Below are 12,518 nucleotides of genomic sequence, written 5' to 3'. Positions count from 1 at the left end.
GCAACAGTGACATAGTAGGACATTTGGTTTAGTATGAATTTGAAATTGATGATTGTGTGTTAGGAACACCTTGCAAACTGACATGGTAATACTTTTAGCATCAACAGATCACAGCCATATACATTTTTAAAATAGTGTTACCTGCAAATTGATGATTGTGTGATAGGAACACCTTGGGGATAGACTGGGTTAACATGATTAGTAGACTTCACATGAAATTGCCTACTACTGCTGTCAATGACCGTCCATGTACTCCAGGAAATGTTTAAATAAAATGCAGAATCAGATGGACCGATGGAATCACCCTAAAGACAAGTTAGACAACCGAGGAACATCTAGCCTCATTAAAAACAATGGACACTGTTTATAAAGACATTGGACAATGTGTGGACACATCAGATTTCATATTTTCTCAGATGGTGTCTTGAAGCCGGATTTTCTAAGGAGATATCACATGAACATTACTGTTGCACAAAATGGAACCTCTGAATGAGAATCCACAGCCTTAAACTTGGAATGACTTGTATACATATTTTCTGGAGGTCGGTATTTGGAGACTGAACATTGTTCTGTTGCAAAACATGAAGTTCAGGGGGAAGCATCTGGAGCATTACGCATGAAGGACTCCAAGATGGCCAGAACAATCATGGATTACTAACAGAAAGAGACAATACAAGGTTTTGGATTTGGACAGAATTAGCAAGGAAACCTTGTTGCAACACAATTAATTCCACATTTCCTTGAATCAAATTGTTATCACTATTATCGCTATCTTTGTTAATACTTCGTGAATGTTTTGTTTTTGTTTTTTTGCCCAATTCTTATTTTAAATGTGCAGGCTCTTGGAGCAAAAGGAATTGACTCCAGGGTAAAGAAAGAATACTAATTAAGAGACAAGTAACATTTCCCTAGCAAGAGGGAGACAACCTTAAGCAGAATGGTATATTCACTAAAACTGAAGAACTTTCAATTGTTGTGATGCTATTTCAATTAAGTGAAAAGAGCATCAAAGGGCGGAATATAAGATGAGGGCTGTTAGGAGACATGCTAATCAGGCTAACCGTTTGGAACTGTTTTTCACAACATCCTGTGATGGTGAGTGATCACGTTAGGTGTGACAAACTATCAAACCAAATAAGATGGTAACGCTTTGTATCCTGCTTCAGACTGGGTGACAGATGAAATGGGTAAAACGTTGGCTGGTAGGCCAACGAAGACTTCTAGAGTGGATGACCGAAGAATGCTCATCATAACTAAGAAAACCCCCAAAACAACTGTCCCACAGATCAGGAACACTTCAAGGAGGTAGGCGTGAATGTGTCACCAGCCAAACTACCGAGGCTTCACCGCAAGGTGCAAAACACTAGTTGTCTTCAAAAAGGATGGTCAGGTTACAGTTTGCTAAAAAGCTTGCAGAGGAAAACGGTCTGGTAGACAGATAAGACGAATATCATCATGTGCCAGAGTGATTGCAAGAGGAACGTTTGGAGAAAAAAGGATCTGCTCAAGATTCACAGCACACCACCTCATCTGTAAAACATGGCGGAGGGGGGGGCGGTGGTTTGGACATGAATGGCTGCCTAAGAACAAGCTAGCTTGTCTTAATTTATGATGTTACTACTAACAGCAGCAACAGAATGTATTCTGAAGTGTACAGAAACATCCTGTCAGCTCGAGTACAAGCAAATGCCTCCAAATTCATTGGATGGTACTTCATTATACAGTAAGACAGTGACCCAAAACATACTGTGATAGCAACTAGGGAGTTTTTAATGGCCAAGAAATATATTAATTAATTAATAATTATAAATTCGATTTTAGGCAAAAAGACAATCAAAACAAACAACTGAAGATGGCTGCAGTACAGGCCTGGCAGAGTATCACCAGAGAATATACTCAGTGTCTGGTGGAGTCAATGGGTCGCAGACTTCAGGCAGTTATTGCATGCAAAGGATTGTTGACCAAATACTAAACATGAGTACTTTATTTGGACATTATATGATTGAATTATGATTCAATACCATTGACTTAAAGCTGAGAATCTCTACTTTGACCCCATACTAATTGTTTTGATTTAAAATACAAACTGTTGGGAGTATAGAGCTAAAAGAAGACAAACTGCTTCCTCTTTCCAAAACTTATGGAGTGCACTCTACCTCACTAGAATTAGAATACTGTAACAACTCAAGGAGCCACAAGTGTCCTGCAATCTCTATCAATGACTTGTATAAATCTGAGGTTGATATCAGGGATAGAAGACGAAGGGATAGCCCACTAACAACTGAAAGTAGGGTTGCATGGGCGGGGGGATGGGGATGCTGTTACTGGTAGGAATGCTGTTAGTGCTCTAAATTTAGAGACAGATTCCTCAGCCCCTCTAGAGAGTGAGCGAGCGAGGTTGGGAGGGAGGGAGGGAGGGGAGAGAACAAGTGAACAAATAACCCAGATAGAAGATGGGAGCTATAACCATCTGGGGAGTAGAGAATAGCCTGTAGGCCTCACCCTATGTGCCTGCCTGATAAAACATCAGGGGCTCGTATCTGGACGAATGAATGAAGGCAGATGTTAAGTGGAGGGGTACAGTACCCAGAGCAGCATGGAAGGGAATGTTAAGTGCAGTAATAGACAGCTAGAGAACCAGTCAGGGAGGCAAGTGTTGCTGGTCGAAAACAGAAACCGACAGCAATGATTGACTGAAATAAGCTTTTGGCATCGACAGTCTATGAATATGATGGAGGGACCAGTAGAGAGGACGTGACCAAATAAGGAGACAAGGATCCTTTTTCAAGAATTAACTTTTTATGTGTTCATTTGTGACATGAAAACGCTGTTTGGCTTGTACTGTAATACGAAAGGAAAATATTAGTAGTTTGTGGTTTTCTAGGTTATTTATTTGACATTATTTCACCTTGATCACAGTTTCAATGTTACAATACTAAATGATACATTTAATTTAGGCTATAGTGCTTCTCTAGACCTCGAGAAAGTAGAAAAAGTAAAGCTGAAAGTACAATATTTTTTGTAACACTTTATACCATTACAATAAACCACAACCATTTAATAATTTAAGTGTCCTACTGGAGTCAGGTGGGCGGGGTTAAAGAAGGAGGAGCAAGACTGGACCGTATGTATAACCTATGATATAAATACTGTCTGACAAGGACAAGGGAAAGGGACACAGAGAGCACTGGAGTAACAGATAAAAACACACACTCCATGACAGGGTACTCTCTGACTACTGGGAGAGGAAACGAAAGATGTGAGTCTGAAGAAAAACAGAAAGAAAGAAATATGGACATGAAGACTGAGACCGAACCAAATGGACGAACCGAATTAACCAACGTCAAGAAATTACACAAAGTGGCCGAGGAGCTGAGCCAACCAGGGAGGCTGATCATTGCGCTCCTGAATTCCGCCCTGGTGGTCGTGACGGACCTTGCTGCTGGATTCATTGGTAGTGCCACATTCAGCCGCCATTTCCATCTGGTGCTGTCATGCATGGTTCTGTTCGGGCCCGCCTTAAACCTCTGGGTGTCCAAGTACAGCATCTTTGCAAACAGGAACCACTATATATACAGGTGATGTGAAAGGTTTCGGGTGGGTCCCAACAGTCTGTCCTCTATTCCTCGCATCCTCTCCTTCCTTGCTTCCTTCTTGATAATGTCCTCCGATGCTTTCTTGAAAAGAAATGCAAGGAGAGAGGAGGTGAGGAACAAAGGAAAGACTACAGCCCTCCTAGAACTAGCACTCTGGGTCCAAGCTGTGACATAAGAAACGTTGCTATGATGTGGATTGATTGGGCATGAATCAAAGTATGAAAAAAAGTAGATAATAGTTTATTTCAAAACATTAGTACGTATATGCTGTAATTAACAAAACATATCAGTTTATCTTGTCAATCCTTTGTCAGAGCATCTTTACACCTTATTGAGTGAATCAGAGTGACTGTATTGAAATGTATTGTTTATCTCTCCAAATTGATTCTATTCTAGCCAGTGCTCAAGCCTACATCTCTGTGGTACTTAACATTTCCTGTACATCTGCTGTTGATTCTCTCCCAGGATGTTCCTGCATTCAGGCTGGGGCTGGACCTGCATCTTCTCAGGCTCCTTTGCATTCCTCCTATCCTTCTCCATTCGACGCTCCATCTCTCTCTCCCTACTCCACCTCTCTCGGATGGCAGTTGTCGGAGCTCTGTGGTGGGGCTCCCGCCGTCTCCTGACCCTGCTGGAGAACGCAGCCGGGAGCTGCTACGAGCCTCTTCCTGCCCGCCTGGATGGGGGTCTGCCTCAGGGGCCCAGCGAACTGGGACAGCCCCTGCTTCTGCTCCACCAGGGGGAGAGCAAGGCCTCCTGTCTGAAAGCGGGCCTTCTGTGGCGTGGGTGTGAGGTCTCTGAGGACACCCTCCTCCTTTGCCTCTGCTGCCTGCACCTAGCTGAGGAGATGGCTGTGTACACCCCCCACCTGGCCCTTGGGGGGTCACTGGGACAGTACCCCTTGGGGACTCCACTGCGCCTACTTTTCCTCCTCTGTGTCTCTCTGCTGGGTCTGTGGCTGTTCCTGCTCCTCTGTCTGCTGGCCCACTTCCCGCACTTCCCCTCCCAGCTGCTAGGGGGTGCTTTAGGCTGTCTGAGCTGGAGTGGTTTGAATCAGGGCTGGTATCACCTGTGGCCTAGATGGTGCTGCCTTGGCTGACCTGCAGAGGGACACCTGCTCAACATCAATGAGAGACAGCCAGAATAGTCTCTCTCTCCAGCTGTGTGTCTAACAACGCTTTAGGAATGGCTCTGGGCCTTTCTCAATTGTCATCCTCTCGCTTCCTACTCAAAACGCACTGGGGGAGAAGATCTAGGTTCCTCTCGTTAGATATTCTCCTCCAATGCTTTTTGAGAAGAAGTGAGTGGAGGACGGAGGAGAGGACGCAAGGAATCGAGTTTATAGCAATTGAGAAAGGGCCTCTGTCTCTGCATAGATGAGTCCTACCTCACCACACCACCCCAAAGAACAGGAAGAAAGAGCAACGTTTGACATTTCCAGAGAATTGAGTGCAGCCTTTAACTTCTCAAGAACATTATGCGTCTTCTAAGAAAATCAGTTGAATTCTCTTTTGAATCAGATTTTTCTTTCACACTTACATATTTGTTTAATGTTTTTATTGATTACAACAACAAGAACATTTATTTCACCATGACGTTAAACAAAATGAACTCACAATGTCAATATCACTGCCTTATTCTGTAATCTGAGAAAAATGTATGTGTTACACAGAGTACTTGAACATCTGTGCGGGTTTTTTTTAAATGCACTGTGCGAATGTGACACGATGATTTGTATCTTAAATGTGTGGGAAACATGGGTGCAGAAACATGTTGCAACCACATAGTCTAAGTAGTGACGACCACTCCTCCTTCTTTCCTTCATCCACACTGATCTGAAAGAACTGGACAGGGAAAAGCAAATTCCCAGTCGCCCTATTACTTTCATCTAACCCATGGGCAGAAGGAGACGATGAGGAGAGGAGGCCATGTTAGACTATAGAGATGCAGCCACAGGTCGGTCTCAGTAGATGAGGGCCTTGCAGTCTCCTCTGGGCTTCTTGATCTTGTCATAGTTCTTTTTGATAATGTCAAACAACACGGCCTGGGGGAGGAGGACACAGACACAGGACAGTAATGACATCACTGCCCGCAACCCTTTCATGGTCACCTCCACCTCCATCACTCACTACAGACATCAAACGCAAGGAGGAAACAGGGACGGAAATTACGGTAACAGTGAGTGACGGGGAGGGGAGGCTTTGTATGAGAGAGGGGCTTTAGTCTGTTAGTTATCTTCTGTTCTCTCCTTAACAGTGTTTTGTTATCTCATTCACAATCCACTATGCTTTCATCAGTCCAGCCCACGTCAGGTCAATGATTACACCAAGAGAGGGAGGCAGTAAGGAAGTATTTACAAACAGGGTCTACGTCACTATCTAGTGCACTGGGGGGGGTTGTTGACCTATATCCTCTGTGGCTCAGTTGGTAGAGCACGGCGCTAACAACGCTTAGATTGTGGGTTTGTTTCACGCTGGGACCGTATATACTGAAAAATGTATGCGCTCGCTGCCATGTAAGTCGCTTTGGATAAAAGCGTCAGCTAAACGGCCTATATTATAACTATAAGATAGAATAAATGCATGGGGGACGTGTGTGTGTTTACCGTAACTAACTCCGGCTCATGAACACATACAGTACCAGTCAAAGGTTTGGACACACCTTCTCATTCAATGGTTTTTCTTTATTTTTATTATTTTCTACATTGTAGATTAATACTGAAGACATCAAAACTATGAAGGAACACATATGGAATTATGTAGTAAACAAAAAAAAGTGTTAAAAAAACCAGAATATGTTTAATATTTTAGATTCTTCAAAGTAGCCACCTTTTGCTTTGATGACAACTTTACACACTCTTGGCAAGTTTGTGTCCAAACCTTTGACTGGTACTGTATTATATTATATTATCCAAGATGGCGCCAGAGATGGCTGCGATCGGATCGGCTCTCTGCTCAAATTTGCTTTTTTATTACTTATTAATGAATTGTTGATTGTTGCTGACTGCTGTTGTTGAGCGTGGAGCAAGATCCCAAAAAGCATTTCACTGTGTCAGTTACAACTGACACATACGTGACAAATAACATTTGATTTGAACATGTACAAAAGGAGACAGAGGAATGACACGTGGCGTAAGTGTTACTTACATAAGTGTTGCGGATCTCCAGAACCACGATGCGCAGCTCACAGTATTGGTACACATCCAATTCATGCACCAGCTGTCTGTAGTCTCCCTAGAGTGGTACAGATACACAGCAGAGTTAGCAAGCAAGCACACACGCGCGCAGACACACACACACACACACACACACACACACACTGACCACATGTGGCTGTTTGGAGGCCTTGGCCACAGCATCCCCTCTTTCACTGTAGTACCTGACAACAGAAAACAACATAATGAGTAAATAATGAATCACATGTATAAGTCATAAGCTACGGTAACTGATTGGGCCCAATGGTCTTAGTCTCTTACTTTGAGATCTGTGTCTGGAACCCCTCGATCTTGGTGCGAGTGCTCGTCAACAGTTCAAACACCTTTTCCTGTGGAAAAACAACATTTATGAAGAACATGAACACTTGCTAAATAACAAATATACCAACTTCAACACTTTAAGGGATGGTTGAGATTTTTTTTAACTTTAAAATGCTTTTCCAGTTGTCTACTTGCCCCGTAAACTTAAATTACAGTGAGCTAAGTCTCGCCAGAGGCAGTTGTACTTGGTAAATGACAAAGATATGCATGTAAAAATTATCTGGATAGTCCTAATCCAGGTCAATGCCAGTAACTGTAAAAACAGGTACAAGTCCAAAAATAGTGAACTATCCTTTTGATTTGCATCATATCTTATCAATGTCTGACCTGCACAGCCACTCCAAAATTGTTCCCATCTTCAATTTTTGGAATCTGAAGCTGCACCCACATCGACACCTGTCAGAAGAAGGTAATGAACATAATATGTAGACATTTCATTAAACCTTCAACTGGTTAAAGAGATGGTGAATCTTGAGTGTTAGATGATAGTATAGCCCACACTGGGCCTAGTTCAAATACTTTGAAAATGTATCCTTCATTCAGTGATTATTTCAAGATAGAGAGGAAGCATGGATTCATTGTAGGAGTATCCCAAAAGGCCTGAGACTGAGAGACTAAAGGGTGAACTGACCGTGTTGAGTTTCTCCTTGAGCGTCTGGATGTGAGGCTTGATCTGCTTCAGAAGACTCTCCACCCTCTCATTACAGGCGATCGGACCACAGGGGGGACCTTGTGGGAAACAACACTACTGTCATCAACTTTAAGTTGTAAAGTTGGCACTGATCTAGATTCAGTCAAATGTTTTCCCTCTAAATGGTAGGATAAGGAACAGGGGAGGGAAAGCTGACCCTAGACCTGTGCATTAGGGCAACTTCGACCCAGAGCTGGAAACCCCCAATCCTGCTCTACTTCTTAACCATGGCACCCCCCCTTGAGTCCACTACAATGAACTGCAACCAAATGAGGGTGACATCACCGTAACAGTTACATAAAATGCAAATGTAGGTTATTCTAAAATTACAGCCGTATAATTGAATTCCTCAAATATCTCTGGACAAACAAACAGTTGTTTCCTCCTCCACCAATGTGTGATATCGTGTCTTCCTCACCCGCATCCTCATCTTCTTTGTCACTGTCCTTATCTTTCTTCCCCTCCTTTGCCTCTTCCTGCAAAAAGAAAGAGGAGTTGGAGGTGAGTCAGGTAAGGTGACACTCTGTAGGACTTGTCGTGTTGTCGATATATAGAGGACTTGATATTGATGTGTGCATGTTTATGGTCAAACTTACCTTTGGCAACCTATACTTAATTATTACAGGGTCTGTATAATCCAAAGGGTTTAAGATTAAATAAATAAACTAATAATAAATTAAATAATAAGTGGGTACAATTAAAAAAAAAATATATATATATATTACATTGCAGTGAGTGCATACATTTCAGTATATATGGTCCCAGCAGGAATTGAACCCACAACCTAAGCATTGTTAGCGCTGTGCTCTACCAACTGAGCCACAGAGGACAACCATTAAAATGTACCTCCTCTTTCTTCTTTCTTTTTGCCTCTTCTTTAGCCGGGTCTGGCATGGGGATGTCCAGGGTCGCTCTCAGGGATGCCAGGTCATCAATGCCGAGAGAGGTCTGAGGACCGTTTTAGTGGATATGAGAAGAGGAACAATGTTTCTCTATTGTTCACCTGTTTTTCATACTGAAATATGCCTCCCGGGCAAATTCATTTGGAGTGAGATTGACAGATTTGCTTGTGGTCTCAATGGCCTCACATCTGTATGGATTGCTTTATTCAGGCATTGTATGTCAGTATGGGTGGGTTGCACTGTGGGAAATTGAACTGACAAACATTGGATCGAAAGGTTGTGAAGACAATAAAGGTAGGCCTGTACATGGAGTATTTGAGTGTGCAGGCCCTACTTCAATCTGTCCTTACCTGTAAGAGTGTCTCCATCTCTGCAATCTTCTGAGGGAAGAATGTTGTGACCAGAGACTCTGCCTATAGATAGATAGATAGATAAATAGATAGATTGATACACACACACACACACACACACACACACACACACACACACACACACACACACACACACAGCATTCTGTATGACAGATAATCAGCATTCCGTATCAGCTCATTACTCAAGTAGGCCTACCTCTTTGGTGAGCTGCATGCAGAAGTCATCGATCTTGGAAATAGAAACCACAAGTTAGATAAAGTTCTGAAACTGGATCTCAATTGAGTCTCTGGCTCCAGTCACAACAAAACCAACGCCATTGTCATATTTTGACAGACTTTCCGCCTGACCGTGATATAGCAGGGTCGAGTTCACCTGCTGTAAGCGACCTCATATGGCCCTGTTGTAAGTGTTGTTATGTCACATGGCCCTATTTTAAGTCAACACCTTGAAAATCAGGATTGCTGAGCTGGAGATATACGCTATTTGCTACGGAATGACTCTGTCATAACCTTGACAAACTAAACGGTTGAAAATTATTATTCCTACCTGTTTCTTCGCCACGGGGTTGATTTCCAAGGAAGTCATCGTGTCTACTAATGAGAATGGATGGAGAATTGTATTATTAGTGGGCAAAAGTGTAACTTTTATAGAGTATGCTTATCAAAAAAAATGCCGTGCAAATATCTTAAAGTAAGTGTAATTTCCCTAAATCTATTTAACAGCACAACGCGGAAAACTCACTGTTAGTCAGCACTAAAGACGAAAATGAAAGGAAAATTTCATTTCACTTTTACAACAGGTTACGCCCATCACGTAGAATTGTGGGATTTGTAGTTTGTAAACCAGAGTAACCTATAAAATAACCTGACCATAAATTGTGTTGTGCACGATGATGTGTTATAAATATTAATGTTACTTGCAATGATTACAAACGTATTTAAAAGCGTAGCTTTCGAATAATTACTTGTAGTTACAATATTTACAATAAAGTTGCCATGCAGTTTTGTTTTGATTTGTTTAATCACACCTAAAACGTATGTATTTAAAGATTAACATACATATTTGGAAATATATGTCATGTTAATTATTCCTTTTAGAATATACAGTAAGTAAATTAAATATTGCCTTAAGAGAAGGTTTGGCCTCATTGCCCGGCAATGTTATCAGCCCCCAATATATATGATGAGACTATTTAGTATAGGATTGACAACCCATATGTAATACTGACTCTAGGACGCATGTTGGTCTCTGCACCGCAATGTTTTCCAGAGAGGAGCCTATGATGTTTCATAACAGCATAGTATAGTTTGGGCAAAGAAATACATTTAATTTCCAATTTGATTCAGTGAAATATTCAATTTCCACAAGATGTTTCTGTTTGTCCACTCGTGAGTATCAGGCATGACACGGTGCAGTCACCTAAAGAAGATGAACCATTGCTGATTTGACTATTGTCTCACTGATCACTATCAACTTCTCCCCAAAGTCAATCAGTAGCCTAAGGCAGCCAGTCAGGCAGTCAGATAGGGACGAACAGTATTTGTCTACCCCGGGGCGTATGAGTTCCGTGTTGTTATGACTACGCAGCATTCAAAACTAACATAGTCTCACGTAGCCATATCTCCTCACGTTGTCCTCAGGAAAGCCTGGTCTCAACGAGGTTAAAAAATAACATAAAAATGTGAATTTGCATTAGACCAACAGGGCGCGCACCTTTTGCTTTGTTTTCATTCACATTTACATTTACATTTATGGCATTTAGCAGACGCCTTTATCCAAAGCGACTTACAACAAATACATTTGTTTAAGTAAGTTAATCATCTATCCATCAGTCATCATAAGATAAAGTAATCAATGCTCAGACCAGGGGTCATAGGCAGTTACAATGCTAGATGAAGGATTTTTAAAATTATTATTAACAGGAGAGAAACTTGTACAGAGAGGTGAAGAGGTCTTTTGACATATGGCTCCAGTTGGTGGGTTTAACTGCTAGTGCGTATTCACTGCGTGCAAGTTCATTTTCAGAGATGTTCTGCCTACTCTGTCATGCCTTAAACATTGGGTCACCTCCTTGAGCCGTTATCACCTAAGACAAGGCTAACCCTGGCCCTCACATCAACACCCCAGACCGCAACCCTCACGAAGCAACAATCATTACTCAAGGCCACGTGGCATTGCCACACTGAGATGTGTTGTAGAACGTCTACAGAATCTCTAGTATTGCAACACTATTCTGACTACGTTCAGGGAATGTTTGCGGCACACTGGCGATACAATGTGCCACATGCTTGCATTATGAATTGCTTAGTAAGATAGCCTCGCTGGAGATACTGTGGTTCCAGTCATAAACAAATACATCAAGAATGATGAAAGGGGCTATAGAATCACCCATTGTAAACGAAGCCTGTGCATTTGATGAGCTGAGCAACTTCCACCATGCTTGGTCAAGCAGAGAACTCAGTCAGAGATTTTAGAATACAGAGGTACCCAGAATCACCGCTATAGAGAGTCACTCCTTTTATTGTTGGTACCAGAACAGTGCATAGCTGTCCTCTCTGTTCCTCATCAGCTGGATTTCCAACCTGTATTATAAGGGAGTGGTTAAAATCACGCTCCCGGGCCAATAACATGTCTTTTTTGTTGCAACAAAAAAAGTTAGGGGTTAGGGTTACCGGCGAAGAATTCTAGTGAACTACATTTCCCTTGAGGCCGCGTAGCTCCGGTGCTGAGTATCCGCATGCACTACACGCTTTTTTATCATGACCCTCTCTCCAACATGCTTAATCATCGCCAAAATATGACGTTGTGATCAGCTGCATTTATTTACCAATCAGCTGCATACATCTAGCCGCACAGGAGTGAAGGCCCAGGACACAGACATCTCTCATTCTTTCATGTTTTCTGGATCGACTGATAAAAGTATGTCGACCGATAGGTGTGAAACAGCGACGACTAGCGACTGAAATTGAGATGGCATTTTCAACGGTCATAGAATTACGAATAATACTTGCTGGTGTTGCACACGTAATTAATTTGTAATATTTATAATAATACAGTTGTATTGTTATTGCAGACCTGGATCATATTATTTCACGTTATAAAAAGTAGCACATCAGGTTCAGTGATGACGTCTCCTGTGCGCAAGTGTTTGGTCTTGGAATATGTAGTTCGTATAGTGCTATTTTTGTACACAGTCTTGTACCTCATTTTTACGAAAACATAATGTCCTTTGTTGCTTTCCTGTAAGATTGATAAGTCATGAATAACACCAGGGAAGTTTCGAACAGTCAAATCTTTGTATTTAAGTGAAATCCTTGATAGCACAACGCCTAGATGGAGCATCTCCTGTATACATTCTTACTTCTGGTAAAGGCGCGTCATACCAGGGGAGCGGAGACTTCGGCCCTCACTGCCCTCTAGCC

At 42.1% G+C, this 12,518-nt stretch overlaps 2 protein-coding genes across 3 annotated transcripts; one reads left to right on the top strand and one right to left on the bottom strand.

The window, feature by feature from the left end:
* Window positions 1-2,962: 2,962 nt before the first annotated feature.
* On the top strand, window positions 2,963-5,040 carry fitm1 (fat storage inducing transmembrane protein 1). Its single transcript, XM_083679329.1, is given in 3 exon segments — window positions 2,963-3,578; window positions 4,062-4,692; window positions 4,696-5,040. Coding segments are annotated over 3 exon segments (1,041 nt in total). The 5' UTR covers window positions 2,963-3,216; the 3' UTR covers window positions 4,744-5,040.
* A 98-nt stretch (window positions 5,041-5,138) lies between these two features.
* Window positions 5,139-9,905, bottom strand: psme1 (proteasome activator subunit 1). 2 transcript variants are annotated; one of them, XM_083679310.1, is made up of 12 exons: window positions 9,838-9,905; window positions 9,643-9,689; window positions 9,292-9,324; window positions 9,075-9,137; window positions 8,669-8,770; window positions 8,241-8,298; window positions 7,763-7,860; window positions 7,459-7,527; window positions 7,072-7,139; window positions 6,920-6,974; window positions 6,743-6,829; window positions 5,139-5,640 (listed from the first exon to the last, which is right to left on the bottom strand). In XM_083679310.1, the coding sequence occupies exons 2-12, from the start codon at window positions 9,679-9,681 to the stop codon at window positions 5,560-5,562; spliced, it is 753 nt and encodes a 250-aa protein (XP_083535436.1). In that variant the 5' UTR covers window positions 9,682-9,689; window positions 9,838-9,905; the 3' UTR covers window positions 5,139-5,559. The 2 variants fall into 2 exon arrangements, with proteins under 2 accessions (XP_083535436.1, XP_083535437.1); XM_083679311.1 differs by having other exon boundaries at window positions 9,643-9,686; window positions 9,838-9,870.
* Window positions 9,906-12,518: the final 2,613 nt, after the last annotated feature.

Source organism: Argentina silus, assembly GCF_951799395.1.
Source record: "Argentina silus genome assembly, chromosome: 1".
Lineage (NCBI taxonomy): Eukaryota > Metazoa > Chordata > Actinopteri > Argentiniformes > Argentinidae > Argentina > Argentina silus.
Note: the sequence above shows the minus strand (reverse complement) of the source record. Positions and strands in the feature narration are given on the sequence as shown.